Below are 19,913 nucleotides of genomic sequence, written 5' to 3' on the forward strand. Positions count from 1 at the left end.
TCTTGCTTTCCTTCTCCTGCTCCACCCTTCCTTCAACTATTTTGGATTCACTGTTCTTCCTCTCTATCACCTCTTCCTTCTCCATTTCCACCCTAGTCAAATTATCCAGCTCTTTTATTATTAAGTTCCACACCCTCAGCTCCCTCTCACCCCCCTCCTGTATCTCCCCACCAACCCCACCTCTATCAGCTTCTAATCCAAGGGTATTCGGCAAGGAAGCAGGACTGGAATCTGGGAGACAAACATCATGAGCAGAGCGGACGTTAGTAACCAAATTCAAAAACACAGCCATACCTGAGTCTGGAAGGAGTGGACAAGTCAACAATCAGTTGGGTTTGACCAGTCGACAACAGAGAATGACTGCAGGCCACAACCTAGACTTAATTCACCCTTGTTAGTACTTACAAGGCTCTGTCGTTCATCCCCACCTGATGTATCCATGTTTGAGATCTGGTGATTAACCGCTGTCTTCCCGCTAGATCCTTGCCCCTCGTTCATATTCTGGCTTGAATCCTTCTCGCCTTTGGTTCAATTTTCCCCCCTTGCATCCAGGTAGCACTCGGCTTCGTTAATCATCCCACTGTCTGTAGATGGTTTCAGCACTTCAGTAGCATCTTTTGCGTTCTCAACGAAAAGAATATCTGTGCTAAATGTGTCTTCCAGCTGTTCTTTACGGTCATCAGTCTAGCTTCCTGCTTCCCAATCCGTCCCCTATGTCATTCTCAGATAGATCGCAGCTTACCCAGCCGTCATCTTCTCCTTCAAATTCATCTCTACTATTCCTAGTATATCTTGGATTTGGTTTGTCTTCTTCCCTCTTCTCTTGGTTGCCTTCTCTAGCTTTAACAACTGGAAGCCATCGCATGTTCTGCCTCGATGAGTTCTGTCCGCCTTCGAACTGTACACTTGCATCTGGTTTCAGCGCCTGTGGAGAAGAAGATAGACCCTTACTAAGGTCTACCAACTCCTCCTTTGATACCCGACTCACGTAACCACTTAAAGAGTCACATGAGCCAACATTAGCACCATGGGTCTCCTTGCGGTTCGACCCAGTATTAGTCCGGTCAGGTCAGAGCGGGTCATATGGTGTTCAAAATCAGCTCTGAATCGGCCCCTCCCCTGGTCTGACCGAGTTCCCCATTTGACCAGTTCTGCATAGGACGGACCAGCAACAGTGTTTCTTTTATTTTAAATTTAAATTTATTTGAAAACTTTTTCATAAAGGTTGCTCGGCTTTTCATACTTGATTTTTCAGCTTCCAAAAAAGAGTTCTTTTCTCTAGAAGAGGCTTCCTCCCCAGAAATGTTTGCGTGTCCATACATCTTCTCCTTCTTCTCGCCAAGTGTTACCCACTTTGCCATGTCATCATCTTCTTCAAGCTTCTCCCTCCCATACCACTGTGACGCTTCAACTTCTGAGACAACCCAGATCTTGTACCAGTAACCTTCTGCGCACAGATTGAGTGTTCTTTGCACGGCTTCCGGCTTCAAACCTGCTACCCTTAGATTGACTGCTCTCAAGTCTAAGGTCTTGCACGACAAGAGAACACCACCCATCGCCAGAACTAACTTATCCAGGATGGATTTTTGCCATAAATGAAAGGGTAGGCCCAGCAGTTTCAGTTTGAAACTCCCATCGACAGAGGTCACCTCATTAGCCAGAGGACACCATCTTTCGATTCTCACAAATCCTTCCTTTGTTTCCAAAATGGTAAATTCAACTGCTTCCTCTCCCACATCTAGAACTGCTTTCTTTTCACTGAAAGGTAAGAGAATAACAGTTCCATGAAGCCTGAGTTTCTTCGTCACCTGCTCTAATCACCCTTTCCAATCTTTGACCTCCTTCATTGTAGAGAGGATTACTTTCTTCTCCCATGCTCCTTTCTCCCCTATCATTGAAACTTTTAGTTCTGGTATTGTGAATGCCACCATTGGGTCATCTTGACTTTCAGCTGGCTCTTCTAAACCCAACTTTTCCAGCTTCTTCCTTCTTTCGATCATTTCCTCCTTGCTGCGTCCACCATCTACCTTCTCTGCCTGTGTCTTCACCGTCATCGACTCCTTATTGGCTAGTCTCATATGTAGTATGTTAGCCATCTCAGTCCATCCCTGTGTCTTGTCACCTTCAGGAATAATGATGGTTTGCTTCTTCTTCTTCTCAAACTTTTCCTCCAATGTTACAAACCAGCCTTTGGCATTTTTCCTTCTCTCTGCAACATACTCTCTCCGCGGCTGTCTGAATGAAACAATCCAGGATTCACAGCAGCTTACATGGACTGCTCCATCCAGAAAACTTTGAAACCAAGGCACAGCTTCGCCCACCAGAACCGTTCCTCTCCTGCCTTCTCTTATCTTTATCGTGAAATCCTTTTGGTAGAAGATCTCCTCCAATAGTATCTCTTTCCTTTCCACTCAGTTTTTCTCCACTTTCCGACCGATGAGAAGCCTTCGGACTCCATGGCATCTCGACTTCCCATGATGAGAAAATTTCTTAAGGAAACCTTGGCTGAAAATTTCTTTCCCCAAAAAATGCTGTGAAGAGATTCCATACGAAACCAGAAATTGTGCAAGATATGAACAAATGACTGTCTCCTCTTGTTATTTGCACAGTTAACACATACTAGCCATGTTAAATCCTCTACTCTTCAAATGGTCCACAGTCAAGATATGAACAAATGACTAACTGTTTTCTCTTGTTCAAGCTCAGTTTCAAATTCCTGAACAACTTTTACGGTTTCCTCTATAGTAGAGTTTAGTTTATTGATCTCTGTTTTCCCAGCTGACACCATGTACATAATCCCAGCACCAAGCCCCCAATTGAAAACTTATCCACCACGGGATCCCAAAACTGGCTGGCTCTGTGATTGCCACTTCAAGGGAGGCCTAGACATTCCATAGGCCACAGACCTACCACAAAACCCAATATGGAAGCATAATGACCTAGTTGACCCACCCCCAAATTAACGCCAACAATGCAACTCTCTAACAAATTAACCTTGAGATTGGATATCTTCTCTATCAACAATTTGAGATTTTGTGCCCTTAATACCCCAAATCCTCACAGAATAGTGTGGAGAAGAGTGAATGTAAATATGTAACTCCACTCATTTGTGGACTTGGGCCTATTACTTGTCTGTTTTCTTTTATTGTTTAGTCATGGGCCTATGCAAATGGGCAGGGCCTGAGTATTCTTGTGTTTTATTTATTTTGCTCTTAGTCTCTTATTGCCACCATATAAGGGGCAGACTTGTAATTTCATTACTATTGCACATAAAAGGAGTGGGTATTCTCTTGAACCCCACAAACCTATTCTCTCATTAACTCTTTTTCCCCTCTACTTTTCACTTTTCTTTGCTTATTTCTTCCAATCTCTTGCTGTAACTAAGCACATACACATAAGAAATCAGATCTATAATCTCTTGGATTGACAATTTGGTATCAAAGCCAAGTTTCAATCAAGACTTATCTTCTCATGCAGTGCTAGTCCAGCCAACTGCAAGAGATAATTGAAGGGCCGCAGAGTTTAGAGTTTGTGTGGCCTGGTTTTCACTACTTTTGGAGATTGACTGCACCTGCCCAAGTGCCTTGAAGAATAGCCCAGAAGTTGTGAGGTTTAGAGATGTGAAACAGATCAAACCGCCCGCAGGCCTGGCCATGTGGACTCATGCCAGCACGACCCGACCCAGCCAAAATTAGCCATTTTCTAGTCGTTATATAATGGCTATATGTATATAACGGAAAAAAATACCCCCCAATAGCTATAAACAGCTTTTTTTATAAATGGAAAGTTAATTCATTAATCAAAGGATGTAACAGTACACATAGCCCAACATAAAGAGGCATGAAGTGCAGCCTCAAAAACAGAAAATTGCAACCTCAATGATCAACAATCAAAGACATAGCAGTACAAGTGAAGTAACCCAACATGCATGCTAATAGAGTCAAGGAAGGGGCAAAATAGTATATCACAAAGCAGCCCAGAACAGATGTTCTCTATTGACTCCTTGCTTGGCAAGAGAGTCAGCCAAAGTATTTTCCAACCTTTGTACCCACTGGACTTTGACAGTCATATTCCTTATTAGCCAAAACACTCTCTTGAGGATGTCCCTGAAACACCAAACTGCTGATTTTGGGTCCGCTAGCCACCTCACAACTATCTGAGAATCACCTTCAATTTGTAGTCTCTTTATTCCAAGTTGATTTGCGAGTTGAATTCCTTGCAGTGCAGCTAGTAATTCTGCCCTAGTGGAATTTCCTAAACCCACTGGTCCTGAGAGCATAGCTAAGAGATTGCTGTCCTTATCTCTCAGCACCCCTCCTATACCAGAAGGACCAGGGCTACCTTGGCTGCTTCCATCAAAGTTCAATTTGACAAAGCCTTCAGGAGGGCAGACCCAATCTGCAAGTACCCCTTCCTTGCAGGAAGAACTCAAAGCTACTGCAGCCCAATTTCCCAAAAGTCAGCAAAGGAGAACGGAAGAAACAAAGTTGAAGTTTTCAACCAATGTATCGTCCTTGTCAGTATGCAATCCTTGACTTCTGAGAGATTTCTTTCCTTCTCTTGAAAGATTCTGTTGTTCCTTTCCTCCTAAAGAGTCCACATTGAAGCTGCTCTGATACACTTCCACATCAACTTCCCTCTTTTGGTAGGCGAGGCAAAGGCTGAGGAATCAAACAGAAGAGATACTTCTGTTAGCAAACTCCACCTGCAAAAGGCATAAGTGAGGCCTTTTCTTGTTTTTTTCTTTTTTTATCAACACCACAAAAAAGGATTTATTAATTATAAAAAGGAGTACAATAAGGAGTTGTGGGCAAAGATAAAGCCCAAAACCACTATCAATATTTACAAAACAGCCCAACCAAAACATGGACTGTCTCTGAATTCCACGTTTAGCTAACCCATCTGCCACACTGTTTGCAGATCTTTTAATCCACTTTTATTTGGATTATCATATCTTTAGAAACCTGCTTGAAACATCTGAATTCATTCTTTAACTGCCATATTACTCCTTCCCCCTTTTTCAACCAGTCCACAACAATTTTGGAATCACCTTCAATAATTAATCTGTCAATCCCCAATTCTTTAGCTTTCTCCACCTCATACACAGCTGCCAACAGTTCGGATCTCACCACATCTCCATGCTGAATAGGTCCTGAAAACATGACTAGAATATTTTCATTTTCCTCCCTGACTACCCCACCAATAACCGAAGGTCCAGGATTGCCCATGCAGCTGCCATCAAAATTTAATTTCTTCCATCCAGCACATGGAGGTGAACAAACCTCAATTATTTTTTGTCTTCAAGATGATGAGTGAGCAATTGATCCCCATGAGCTAAAAAATCTTCAACTTTAAAGACTGCAAAAAGCTTTAAGGTTTTCACCCAATGTGCCACCCTTAAGATTATAATGTCTAACACAGCTTCCTTGCTCCTTTCTTTGTCTTCAAAGATTCTTAAACTCCTTTCTTCCCAAATTGTCCATATCACTGCTGCTCTAGTGCATCTCCCCAAAATCCTGCCTCTTCTTTTAGAGCAACTAAATAGACTAGAAAATAATCCTTCCAAGTTATCAGGAGAGAGCCACCTGCAACCAAAAAGAGACGAGAAAACTCCCAAATAGAGATAGCAAAAGGACAAGAAATTAGAAGATGAAAAGCAGTCTCACAATGCAACTTACATAAGGAGCACCAGTTAGGGGACAAGCACCAGTTTGGTCTCTTTCCCTAGAGCATATCACAGGTATTAATAGAACCATGAAACACTTCCCAACAGAGAGCATTGACCTTTAGAGGAATAGGCAGAGACCATACTTCCTTAACAGGGAAAGACTGAGAATGGGAGGTAGCAACAAGAGAGTTTAAAAAGGATTTGCAAGAATAAACACCAGAGTGATTAAGTGCCCACACTTTGGAATCTGAACCACCATCCACTAAGACCATTGAATTCAACATGCTAAGCAAAGCAGAAACATTGGGAATTTCCGACTCCCTAAGATTTCTAGTAAAGCCCAGGTTCCAATTCAAGCCTAATTGGGAAGAGGACGAGCTGATAAAATGGCACACCGGCTTTCCTTTAAAACTAGAAAGCTCAAAAAGAGATGGAAAAATCTCAGACAAGGGGGATTCCCCTATCTAGATATCCTCCCAAAACCTTATTCTCTGACCCAAAGCCAAATCATACCTTATATGAGTGAGGAACACTGGAAGAATGTCATGGATAGCCTTCCAAGGAGCAGCCAAAGTAGCTCTATGCAAGCAGCCTGCATCCCACCCATTGTTTGACAATCCATGGATACTTAAGAAAACTTTACTCCATAACCTCTCATTTTCTTTAGGGAACCTCCAAATCCATATACTCAATAAAGCCAACTTTTTCAACCTAACATTTCTAACACCCAATCCCCCTTCCTCCTTCAACTTTACCACCTTATCCCAGCTAATCAAGTGATCTTTCTTCCCCTCCCCGAGCTCCCAAAGGAAATCTCTCATAATCTTTTCAATCTTTTCTACTACTGCTGCTTGGGGCATTCAAAAACTGACATGAAGTACACTTGGAGATTTGCTAAAGTGGATTTGATCAATGTTATTCTCCCTCTCAATGAAATATAATTCCTTTTCCAGCTTGATAGCCTCTTCTCAAATCTCTCCACTACTGAGGTCCCAAAACTAACAAATCTAGGGTTGCCACCAAGGGATAATCCTAAGTAACACAAAGGCCAATCTCCTTTCATACAAACCAAAGAATCTGCCATTTCTCTCAAAGCGTCATCCCTCAAGTTGATTCCAGCTAATACACCTTTAGGCCAATTGATTTTCAAGTTAGAGATCCTTTCAAAGAGCTTCACTACTAGCTTCAAGTTTTATATCCCTTCTCTGCCCTCCCCATCACAAAAAATAAAGATATCATCTGCAAATTGTAAGTGGGAGACCAGAACTCTATTTCTTCCAATTACCCAACTCTTAACCAGCTCCATAAGTTAGCCTTAGAGATTAGCTTACTTAAGACTTCAGTTATCAGAGTGAACAGAAAGGGATAGAGTGGATCACCTTGTCTAAGGCCTCTAAGCCCCTCAATGAAATCAATTGCCAACCCATTAACTATAACAGAAAAGTGGCTTGTTTCTAAGCAACCTCTGATCCATTTACACCATAAATCCCCAAAGTCACATCTCCTCATAATGTTGATCAAGAAGAAACCCCAATCCACTAAATCATAAGCTTTCTCCAAATCCAATTTGATTGCTATTCCTTTCTTTTTTAACCTTTTTTGAGCCTCCAAACATTCATTTACAACTAGAATCTGATCAACAATCTGACTGTCCTGGATAAAAGCCCCTTGGAACTGGGAAATGAGAGGGGGGGAGGACCTTCTTAAGCCTCAAAGAAAGCACCTTGGCAATTATCTTATAGATACTAGTAACAAAGCTTATAGGTCTGAAATCCCCTAGACGAGTTGCATCTTTCTTCTTTGGAATCAAAATTAAAAAGGTTAAATTCATTCCTGAGCTGATTACTCCCTAAAAACTTTAATCAGATCATCTTTAATTACCTCCCAACAATCTTGATAAAAAGCCATTATGAATCCACCAGGCCCAGGAGCCTTAAATCTATCCATGGAGAACACTGCTTCCATAATTTCAGCCTCCTCAAACCTTTTTTCCATCATTTCCACTTGATTTTCTTCCAAACAATCCCATTCAAGCCCATCCAAAGACCATCTCTCATTGATTGGCCTACGATAAATTGATCTGAACTGATCTGCAAAGGCCTTGACAATTTCACCTTGATCTGTTAATTGAACCCCCCTCCCAACTAAAGATGATATTGAACTCTTTCTATTTCTACCATTAGCTAAAGCATGGAAATATTTTGTGTTTCCATCCCCTTTCTTAATCCATCTCTCCCTTGATTTTTGCTTCCAGCTGATCTCCTCTCTCAATAAGGTAATCTCAAGCTCCTTTTTTAGAGACAATCTTCTCTCCCTATCATGACTGTCTAGACCACCTTGCATCTCCTTCCTATCAATCTCCTCAATTTGTGAAATAATTCTGGCTTTTTTCTCTTCCAATCTCCCAAACTCAATTATGTTCCATTCTTTAATTTCTCCCTTCAAGATCTACAACTTCTTTAGAAATTTCTGACCACTTCTTTAGAAATTTCTGACCTTCCCACATAGGCTATAGTATGTGGGTAACCCATCACTCCTTAACCTTTTCTTTGAATTCTGGATGAGTAACCCACATATTCTCAAATCTAAAGGGAATTGAACCTCCAGCATTGGATCTTTTAAATAAGCAAATTGGCCAGTGATCTGAAGTAACTTGAGGCAATGTTTTTCCCATCAAATTCAGACAGTGTTCTTCCCAGTCAAGAAACACCAAGAATCTGTCCAGTCTAGAACATATAAGGTTAGCTTGAAGATTAGACCAAGTAAAGCAAGATTGACCTAACGGGATGTTTCTTAACCCATGATCCTCAATGAAGATGTTAAATCTCGTCGTGCTTGAGGTAACCCTTTGTCTTCCACCATTTGATTCCTCCACCAATTGTTTCTTTACTTAACTGACACTAGAAATCTGTCTAGCACTCCAGTTTAGAGCAAGTGGAGTTTACTTGAAGCTTTATAGCTATTAAATACATACTGTTGCCTATCAAAAATAAATAAATAAAACTTTACTATCTAAAAGATAAAAGAAGGGGAGCTGACCACTCACCTCTTCTGCTTTGAGACTAGATGGCTATAGTATTTATTCACAAATCAGACTGGTTTTCATTGGATATCCCTAAGGAATGTTACTAACATGCCCCATCAATGGAAGGATGTTAAGCTTTGAACTAGAGGAAAGATGTACTAGAAAGTATAATCCATGTGGTTATGTAGTCTGTGGGAAGAAAGGAAAAAAGATTCTTTGATTCAAAAGAGTAATCCTTTGTGAGTTTGTGTAGACAGGTCCTTCACCTCATTATATCTTAGATGCTAGCCATGGACAACTTCAAAGGATCTTCAACGAATGACATGAGAAGGCACTTATTGGCAGTCCTCTATAGTATAGTCTTTCTCTAACAAGCTAGGTAGACATACAGTCACCCTCCATCCACCAGATGGAGAACCTTCTTAAGTTTGATGGTAGCTTAATGTTCAATAGGCATGCAGGCATTGAAGGTATCTTTTACAGAGGAGATGGATCTGCTCTTTGGGCATTCAGCAGCTACATTGGGGAGCCAAACTCTTCAAAGGCAAAAGTGAGAGCTCTTCTCAGGCATCCACCTAACTAAGCATGTGCATGTTTCCTACCTCACCATTGAAGGAAATTTGCACAGTCACCCATCCAGACTAAAGGATGCAGGCTTTAGAATCTTTTCACTACCTAAATGAAATCAAGGGAAATTGCAGCTGGATAAGAGTGCAAGTGTGGTGGATACCAAGTTGTGCAAACTCTATAGCTGGGAGTTTAGCTATATCTGGGGTGGGCATGGCATTTTGTACAGTGAAAGTTTATACCTTCGCTTTTTTTTTTTTTTGGTTTTTGTAGTTACTGTTTATTTGGTACATCCCCTCAAGTACGTCTTTTGTTCCCTTAACACAGTTATCATTTCTCAAAAAAAAAAGAATAAATAAAAGCATAGGACCCGACCTTCACTTCTAATGCTCCATAACAATTAAAAACTATTTATTGCTTCAAAGAAATATCATATATTATAAATAGAAATCACTAACAATCAAATTATGGCAAATCCAAACCTAGTATTATACCAGTGAAACATGTATGAGAGCTTCATCGAGTGGAGCTGAAAAGTCTCCAAACCGGTTAATTCCTTTCCTATCCCCAAGTGCCTGAAGCAATGTCTGCAACACCAAGCAATGCAAACCAATGACTCCTGAGAAATCAAATGGCAAACAAACAATTTTGGAGAAATTTCCAATATGCAATTATGCGTATAATGCAGATAGGTGATTACCGTTCCAATAGCAAGGGCAACATCTTCATTTGTATGATGGTCATCAATATGAATGTCACCGGTAGCCCTTACATGCACATCAAACAGCCCATGCGACGCAAGTTGCTGAGTTAAAACACAAGAAATAGAACAAATTACCGGAATATTAGTTTTCCAAGCTGTTACAGGGTGTTTGAAAGACCTCAAAAAATATTGAAATGCAGAAATAAATCTACCAAATAAAGAGTCAGGAATCACTCACATCCAGCATGTGATCAAGAAAAGGAATTCCAGTACTGCTATCGGCGTTTCCGGAACCGTCCAAGTTTAGTTTCACAAATACATTTGTTTCTTTAGTAACTCTCTTGACCTCTGCAATTCGACCTACGGAGACTAAAAAGGATAATGGTTATAGTTCAAGCCGATTAGAAGAAGAAAACAAGACAAACAAAACCTATAATTTCTTAGAAACCAAGAGTTACCTGCGTTGGGAGCCGTTGTTGTTGTGGAGCCGTTTTCTCCACCCTGAGAGGCACAAGAGATCATTCTCTGAGTTTCCATCTGTTTTTGCTTGGTCTGATATGTGGAGAAGAAGCGGAAAGACGATTGCAGGTGAGTGGAGGGAACTGTTTGTGACAAAACCCTAACCCTGGATTTCAGCGTCTGAGATAAGGGGCAAGTGAGAAAGCCGGAGAGGGAGAGACGCTCCATTGCCACTGAAACCACTAGAGTTTAGCAGTTCATAAGCGACCATTCACCCCTCCGTTTGCGAGTTGGCGGTTTCCTCCGTCCCCCTAAGGGTGCTCATAAGAAACCGAAAAAATCGAACCGAACAGAAAAATACGGTTAATCGAATCGATCGGTTCGGTTTCGGTTCGATATTTTTGAAAAACTGAAAGACCGATTTGATTTTTGATTAATTTAAAAAAAAAAAAGCAATTAACTGAACCGATCGATATATGTATTTATATGTATATTATATATTTTTAATATATCTCACATATTATCTATATATTATATAATATATATATATATATATATTATATTTTTTAGTAAAGATATATATTATATATAAATATATACATATATTATATTTATAATTATTTGTTTATATTTATCTATTTAAAATATCTAATATATTATAAATATATTACATATGTTGTATATTTATAGTATTTTTAATATATTATATTTCATTTATTATATATAATATAATATTATATATATAGTATATGTTATAAATATCAAAAACCAAAATTGATCAACCATCTAACCAGTGGTATCAGTTTTGAGATATGAAAAAACTGATGGGACTGGTTCAGTTTCAAAAAAAAACCCTATAACCGAACCATTAGCACCCCTACCCTCTCTGAATAGTGGAACTTTTGAATAGGGTCGCAAACGGATGGATATCTGAATTGGATTCGACAAAAAAGTTCCATATCTGACTCAATCCGATATCATATGAATCTAAAAAAATATGAACAATACTTAGGTGATGGTCCAAACATGCAATTACGTACATTTCATCAAAACCATCTCATCCATTACCATTTCACTGATATTTTTGCAAACCAGTTTAGGAGAGGCTTTTTCTTTTCCTTTTTTTTTTTTTTTTTTCTTTTGGGTGGTGGACTAGTAGGGGGAAGAAATACAGCTCATACTACTATACTAGTCATAGGGTAGTAAGGTGGACCTCAGCTTGAAGGAAATGAGGATAATCCTACTTTTCTTATTGTATGACCGTGTTCAATATTCACATCACCAGGAAATTCATAACTTGATTTTTTTCAACAAAGGTGTGATAAAAAAAAAAGCCTTTTCAGATTGTAGTTTGGATTTTAAATTTTAAATGGCCTGGAAGCCTGTGTTGTTCACTTACCTAAATATGTCTTTCATTACAACCTCAGGAATGAGTTTTCCATTACAAAACAAAACTCAAAGATGGTTTTAGTAATTAAAGAGATGCATGTAATGTTTATATCATTGATCTAGGTTTTTTAACTATAACCTTCATGGTTTTTTATTTTTATTTTTGGCATTTCTTCATTTGCAGATTGCAGATGTTTGGTCGTGTGGTGTGACACTTTATGTCATGTTGGTTGGAGCATATCCATTTGAGGATCCTAATGATCCTAGAAAAATCTGCAAGACCATTGGTGTGAGTTCTTTTCTAGAACCATTGTAGTTTTTACCCTTTAGATATGTATATTTGAATCCAAGTGTGATGCTATTAGACATGGATAGAAATTATATGTGCTAGTAGACACTATCGAAGTGAATTGAAGTTGGAACATGAGGTCTGGTTTGATTTTGTACTGCTTATAGATTAACCTTGTGTATTTTACCTTTTGATATTGGCTTCAACCTACTTACATGCTTGTTTTTCTCTACGTGTACTTATTTATTTACATTTGGGAAATTGTCTAAAACTCACCATGAGTTTTCAGTATTTCTCTTAAATTCATCACAACTTTTCAAAATGTCTAAAACTCACCATGTCACTAACTTGACCTTAGAAAGACTAACAGTATTAATATATTACCATTTTAACCTTCATACAAAAATATAAAATATATACAAAATAAATTAACAAGTGTTAATATATTACCATTTTAATATTTAGACATGAAAAAAAGGAAAAAGTTCAAAAAAAATATTTTCAAATATAAAATACATAAAAATATAAAAAATTATAAAAATTGCAAACAAAATAAAAATTTATTTTCAAATTATAGAAACTATAGAAATTGGAAAACAAAATCAGAAATTAAAAATTGTAGAAAAAACACCAAAAATTATAGAAAAACACAAAAATTGCAATAAATAACAAAAAATACAGGAAAATTTATAGATTGTAGAAAATAGAAAAATGTAAAAAAATAGAAATTATAACAAAACACTAAAAATGCAAAAAAAAAAAAGAAAATTGAAAACTGAAATGGACCATTTTTCCTCTAACTCAACATTCAAGGGTAATTTGGTCATGAAAATTGTTATTTATACTGACATGGACACCTCTATTAAGAAGCATTAACGAAGGTGAGTTTTGGAAAATAAAAACTTACTGACATGGTGAATTTTAGACATTTTAAAAAGTTGTAGTGAGTTTAAGAGAAATGTTGAAAACTCATGGTGAATTTTAGACAAATTCCCTTTACATTTTCAGAAGTTCCTCATTATTTGCTATGTTTAATTTGAACGTATAGCTTGTTTTGTTCATAGAAATCTGCTTTATCAAATACTGCAGAATGTGTACAGTTTTAGTCCAGCTTTGTGCCTCTGACCAATTGAGGTGTTGGAGAAAGAAAATTCCGAATTCAAATCAAACGGACCCTAATTGTATTATACTAATTAAAATTTATTTTAATTTAATATAAATAGTTAATTTTATATTTTAATGGTTTCCACCGGCTGTTTAATCCTCACCGGCTCACCTAATCTTCGTTGGACCTGGACAGATTAATATCAACTCTTAGGCAAGCATAAAAGTTTGGATCCTACTCCGACCCGACCCAAGTAATGTGTTAGGGCATTTTGGACCCGACCCAGAATTATTTAAAAAATATTATATTTTTACTTGTATTATTTTCTAGTCGTTGAGTAGGTATGAAAGGATAAAAGAGCAAGACACATGGATTCATAGACCAAATAAGCGCTAGCTCCAAGTTCAGCGTCTTTGAAGTCAAACGTCAAGATAAATCGATCTTCTTGCCAGCTGGAAGCCAACCCTTCCCAGGACCGAGTAAGTCGGAGCAATTAAATTACCACAATATTCATCTTATGTATCAAATAAATATTGCTAAAATGCTTAGACAAATTGGTGGCAATTTTCTCCACATCAGGGGGTAATTTGATAATCACAATCACCGATGGTCAGATATATTAAAGATTGAAGGGTAAATTATAAAGATCCCCTTTACTATGGGTCTGTAATAAAAATCTCCGTACTATGAGCGTGAGACAAAGATCCCCTTCTTCGTTAAGTCAGATAACGAAATATGCTATATTATTAAAATACCCCCACTAAATTTTTTCTATTTACATTTTTTTTCCCTTTTTCTCTTAGAACCTATTTAACATATAATTTTCCCTTTCTTCTCTTCTTTTCCCCACCCTCACTGTCCTCTCTCATTCTCTCTCTCCCAACTCTCGGAAGCGGAAGGACAGAGGAGTGGCTTTGCCACATCCTGCTCTGATGTCACGAGCGATGAGAGCTGCCCACAGTTCTCGGTCTATCCTGCCCAAGTTGAGATTGGTAGTAGCATGCAGGGTGGAGTGGGCATTATGAGGAATGGCGGATTCGAACCCGTCACCGACGCCTCCACTTCCATCGGCGGAGGAATGCAGCGGCATCCTTCTTTTGAAGATGTCCTCCTCCACTTCCACCGCCGCCTCTGCCTTCAAACCCGTCACCGACTTCCATCGCTGCCGCGACCTCTATTTCAGTTGTCCTCACCACTTATTCTGAATAATCATCCAGCCGTCCCTCTTTTGAAGATGTCTTCTGGAACTTGCAGTATGCAGCTTAGGTCCAAGCAACGGTAGATGGGGATCAGAGATCAGAGGATTGCAGCGGCGGCGGATTCGAACCCGTAATCGACGCCTCCGCTTCCACCGGCGAAGGGTTGCAGCGGCGTCCCTGTTTTGAAGATGTCCTCCTCCACTTTCACCGCCGCTTCCGCCTTCAAACCCGTCATCGATTTCCACGACAGCGGATTCGTTTTCTCTTTCTATTTCAGCTCCTTCCCACAGTTGTCGCAACCTCTGTCACCGCCGAACCAGTTGTTGCCCCCCTCTGAACTTCCGCCGAACCAGTTGCTGCCCCACTCTCGATGGGTTGGTGTTCAGTTGAGCGAGCTCTCTCACGTCTTCCGCCCTCTGGTTCGGTTGTTTGAAGTAGTTTCCCGCTACTGTTAACGACTTGAGAGAAAAACAGGGGGGAGAAACGAGAGAAATGTGGGAGGTTGGTTACGAGTCCTGCTGTTGGTACTGAGGAATAAAACCGTAAAGGGAACAGAGTTACAGAAACAAAACGGCGATAGGGCTGTTGCCGCCGCTTCTGCACCTGCTTGGGTCCGAAAGCGAGCGGGTTCGACACGACTCGGCGCTAGCTTTGTATCACCTCTCACTCGTTCAGTACGATTGGACCAAACTCGTAAAAATGGGTTCAATCCAGACGTTGTTAATAGAAAGGGGAAGAAGAGAGATCTGGGAGAAAGAGGGAGAGTGAGGTTGGAAAAGATGAACAATGTTTTTCTTGTTCGAATAGTTATTACAATAATAGTATGGGGATTAAAAATTATTACAATGGCTTTTTTGCACAGAAAGAAAATGTAGTCTTTGTCTCACGGTCATAATACAAGGGGGTTTTTGTCACGGACCCCAGTACAGGGAGTCTTTGAAATTTACCCAACATTGAATTTCAACCTTCGTGGGTTCTCACTTCTCAGCACCTGTTCAAGATTTGAACGTTCAAAGTCAAAACCGTGCAATCCTTGAATCTTCATCTCAAGACTCCCACCATCCCCTCCTCCTATGTATATATCCCCTCTCCCGTCTCTCCATCCTCTACTTCAGTCTTCAACCTCTCAAAGCTCCAAAATCCAAAAGCCCAACTCTTCCTATAGGCTATAGCTAACAGATCATTTATCTTCTTAGGAATTAGTTTGAACACTCATGCAGGTCATATCATCATCAATCATTTATCAACATCTTCCTGTCTCTGGCAACGTCGCCACCTCAAACCGCCGGTGCCTGATCCATGCCCATCAAAGCATTGCCATCGAGCCACCCCATCAGCATGAGAAAAGCAACCGTGTCACCACCGGCCGTCTTGCTGAATCACTCTCAAATTTCCTCCATCTACACATAGAGCGTAAGGAGCTTCACCATGTAGATCAGATTTCTCTTGGCCATGGCAGTAGGACGACCCCAACATCATCCCCCAAGGAAGACATATCTGCAAAATGGCTTGAAATTCATGGATCATGGGATTGGAGCAACCTCTTGGATCCACTCCACCCTTGGCTCCGGCGGGAGATCATCAAATATGGGGAATTTGCTCAGGCCGCATATGATGCTTTCGACTTTGACTCATTCTCCGAGTATTGTGGGAGTTGCAGGTACAACCCCAAGAAGCTTTTTGACAAGTTAGGACTTAGTAAGAGTGGGTACATGGTCAGCAAGTACATCTTCGCCATGTCCCACATAGAAATGCCTCGTTGGTTGCAGAGGTCCCATTTGGTGGATGAAACATGGAGCAAGGATTCCAACTGGATGGAATTCGTTGCAGTTAGTGATGACGAGGAGTCGCGTAGGATTGGCAGAAGAGACATCGTGGTGGCTTGGCGTGGGACTGTGGCACCTTCAGAGTGGTACGAGGATTTTCAGAGGAAGCTAGAGCCAATTGGAGATGGGGACGTGAGAGTTGAGCATGGTTTCCTCAGCATCTACACCTCTAAGAGTGACTCTACTAGATATAACAAGTCAAGCGCTTCAGAACAAGTGATGAAAGAAGTAAGAAGACTGGTTAGCCTTTACAGAGACAGAGGTGAAGAGGTGAGCCTGACCGTTACCGGCCACAGCCTGGGCGGTGCTTTGGCTCTCCTTAATGCTTATGAAGCTGCCTCCTCTCTCCCTGACCTCCATATCAGTGTCATCTCCTTTGGGGCACCACGAGTTGGCAACATTGCTTTCAGAGAAAAGCTTCATGAGATGGGAGTGAAGACAATGCGTGTTGTAGTGAAGCAAGATGTGGTTCCTAAGATGCCTGGTCTTATGCTCAATGAGGGTCTTGAGAGGTTTGATGAACTTACTGGGCCATTAGAATGGGTCTACACACATGTAGGGACTGAGCTGAAGCTTGATGTAACTGCATCACCTTACCTCAAGCGTGGATTCGATTTGCTGGGGTTCCACAACCTTGAGACATACCTCCATCTGGTCGATGGCTACCTCAGTGCCACCTCCAGATTCCGGGCTGATGCTAAAAGAGATATTGCACTGGTGAACAAGGCTTCTGGGTTCTTGGTGGATGAGCTAAGGATTCCACAGTTCTGGTACCAGTTGGCCTACAAGGGGCTAGTTCTCAACTCCTATGGGAGATGGGTTAAGCCCAAAAGAGACCCTGAAGACATACCCTCACCTTCAAGAGAATCAAATACTCAAGCTTCTGGTGAGATGCCCAGAAAGGCAGAAACAATTAATGAGGAACGAAGTGAAGGCATCTATCAACTTTTTTTTTTTTTGGGGGGGGGGGGGAGTGGCTATGGAGCAAAGAGATGCTCGAGAAAGATGACAATGATTATTTTGGGATTTCTTATTAATTTGGAAGTGAAGAAGCTTTTCAGGCTTGGCAGCATTGAACCAACACCTGCAAATCCATATCCAAATTCTAAAGATGGACATAGTATTTGTAACTCATTATCTCCTTGTATGTAAGCAGAAAAGTAACAGATTTTCTTGAGCAGTATGAATTTCACTAATTACAGGCTGGTTTTACTCAAGGTTCAAAGTATCTAAAACGTCAAGTGTATCGGAAAGACAATTTTAGGAGACGTATCGGGATACGCCTTGGATACGCATACGTATCAGAGAAAAACTAAGATATGCATATATACGGTTGGAAACACTATAAATACTTTAATAAATCATAAAATTAAATGCATCAATAACACTAAATATAAGACCTCAATGAGGTGTATATACATTAAATTAATATATTTTAATGGTTTTATGAAGAAATATATTGTAGTCAATTATAATTTTTTTAAAAATCCCATACTTAATTATAATTATTAAGTTTTAATGTTTTATGGAATGAGAAAACCCAACTCTCCTATCCAACCATAAAACATGCATTGGCACAACTTTTAAGTGAAAATAAATTTAATAATTAATAATTATTTATTTCCAAAAATTATAAAAAATAAATAAACATTATATAATATATTCAAAAAATATTTATTAAAGAAGAATTTTCAATTGCTTTGTGGATATGATATATGATCCATAGAATTATAATATATTCAATCATTGTGATCAAATGATAAAATATAATTAATTATTTTTTAATTCTAAAAATATAAACATTAAAAAAATAATTATTAAAGAAGAAATTTCAATTGGTTTGTGGATATCATATATCATCCATAGAATTATAATATATTCAACTATATATTAAAAAAAAATCAATTGCTCTATGGATATGATAGATAAATCCATAGATCTAAAACATATTTACTTTATAGACAGAAAAAAAATACATTTTCAAAATTTTTGGTAATTTATATTTTCTCCAAATATCTTATGAAATTTCCATAAATCTACTAATAACATAAAAAATTTATGATTTTGAATGTAAGAAATGTAGATCAACATAAATTTAAACATTCAAGAAAAAAATCACAAGATATTATAAAAAATTAAAAAAAAAACTTACCTATTTTTGGCATATTTTTTCAAAATCTGAAAAATCTTCAAAAAAAAGAAGAAATTAACGATTCACACTTGTTTCTTGTAAATTTTTGCAAATCTAGCACTTTAGGAATGAGGTTTGGAGTTTTAGAGTCATTTGAGGGTGAAATAAGGCTTATTTAAGGGAAAAGAAGCTTGCTTTCTTCTATTTTTTTTTTTAGTTTTTGGCCATATTTTTTTTTCGTTGATATGCTATTGATATGCCCTCAATACGCCCTGATACATCGCTGATACGGTCCGATACATATGAAAAAAAGATGAGATGCCCAATTTCCATGTGTATCTCGTATCTATTTTTCAAAAATACGATACAATACGCCCCATATTAAGCGTATCGTATCAAAATTTTAAACCTTAATTTTTCTCAAAATAGATTTCAGGAAGAAGTACCAAAATTAATTGTTCTATAAAAGATTATACAGAAAAATCTATGGACCACATAGAATTATGTTCTTAGGTGTTCATTCACTGTGTGCACATGTGGGACTTGTAGAAGGATCAAAATATTTAAAATCCAGAAGCATTTTGTCATATTCAACAGGGTTCCAATATCTACGCCTGAATGGCTGACCTCCTTGGTTATGCAATACTACTTGAGGAAGCAGTTCATCTTATCCAACCAATGCTTACCCTTTTTCAGCAGTATGGGTGCATTGCTTAGTTCATTAAGGACCCACTTGAATCTTGATTCTTGCAAAAACTTGCAGATCAATGAATTTATTGAATTGCAACTACTTGAGTGGTCTTATCCAACATGTATTCCCTTGGCTAGGCTGGGTTATTAGTATTTGTGTTAGTGAAGCTTAGGTAGCAAATGAAATCCATATCCTTGCAACTAAATTCAGCTTCAAGAAGATTATAGTGGAGGGAGACTCGAAGCTCGTCATTGACTGTGTGGAGGAGAGAAGCAAATGACCATGGAGTACTGTCAACTTAATCCAAGATTGTTGAAGATTAACTTTGGGCTGAGGGATTGGAGGTCAAGTACTGTCACGTTCACAAAGATGCAAATCAAACTGCATATTGGATTGTTCATTGTGGCCATTCCACTAATTAACCTTTCTAGCATTAAGAGAGAGCTTTTCATATTTTATTTATGGACTCTTAGGGAGGGCTACCCTGTCTGTGTAGCATCTTTTCTTCCATGTTCTACTAAAAGAAAGAGGTTGTTTCTCCTCTTATTTTCTTAGTAAATAAGTGAAGTTCCAGAATGATGAAGCATGGAGGGCTACCCTTATTTTCTTAGTAAATAAGGAATATCTTAAGGCCCAAACTCCAAACCATCTATGGTGTTATTCATATATGCATATTGTGTGTGTGTGTGTGGAAATTTCTTCTATGAAGCCTCACCATATGGTTATTTTTTGTGAGTCCAACTATGACACTAGAAAGGCATATGTTCTTCCGGGTTCATACTCTTCCAGCATAGACATTTGCCAGAGGTTGATATCATTTTTTATAGAGTGGTTTTTGAAGGGATTTTTACTTCCTGGAGA

The 19,913-nt window shown here is 38.9% G+C and overlaps 1 protein-coding gene and 1 pseudogene across 5 annotated transcripts in view; one reads left to right on the plus strand and one right to left on the minus strand.

Moving 5' to 3' along the window:
* LOC148862179 (imidazoleglycerol-phosphate dehydratase 1, chloroplastic-like) overlaps positions 1 to 10,745 on the minus strand; it is a 43,184-nt gene extending 32,439 nt beyond the window's left edge. For 2 of the 4 annotated variants that reach the window (XM_088984286.1, XM_088984284.1), the window contains exons 1-4: positions 10,422 to 10,729; positions 10,202 to 10,323; positions 9,961 to 10,065; positions 9,755 to 9,847 (exon numbers count right to left, since the gene is read on the minus strand). In XM_088984286.1, the coding sequence (XP_088840412.1) occupies positions 9,755 to 9,847; positions 9,961 to 10,065; positions 10,202 to 10,323; positions 10,422 to 10,650 (549 nt within the window). In that variant the 5' untranslated portion in view covers positions 10,651 to 10,729. Of the gene's footprint in view, positions 1 to 9,754; positions 9,848 to 9,960; positions 10,066 to 10,201; positions 10,333 to 10,421 lie in introns of all 4 variants that reach the window. The other 2 variants (XM_088984282.1, XM_088984283.1) reach the window with 2 other exon arrangements.
* A 3,185-nt stretch (positions 10,746 to 13,930) lies between these two features.
* Positions 13,931 to 17,420, plus strand: LOC148862180 (phospholipase A1-Igamma1, chloroplastic pseudogene; annotated as a pseudogene). Its single transcript, XR_016112477.1, has one exon. The product of XR_016112477.1 is annotated as a phospholipase A1-Igamma1, chloroplastic pseudogene (transcript).
* Positions 17,421 to 19,913: the final 2,493 nt, after the last annotated feature.

This window comes from Nelumbo lutea, chromosome 4 (genome assembly GCF_056320005.1).
Source record: "Nelumbo lutea isolate HS-2025 chromosome 4, American lotus-T2T, whole genome shotgun sequence".
Lineage (NCBI taxonomy): Eukaryota > Viridiplantae > Streptophyta > Magnoliopsida > Proteales > Nelumbonaceae > Nelumbo > Nelumbo lutea.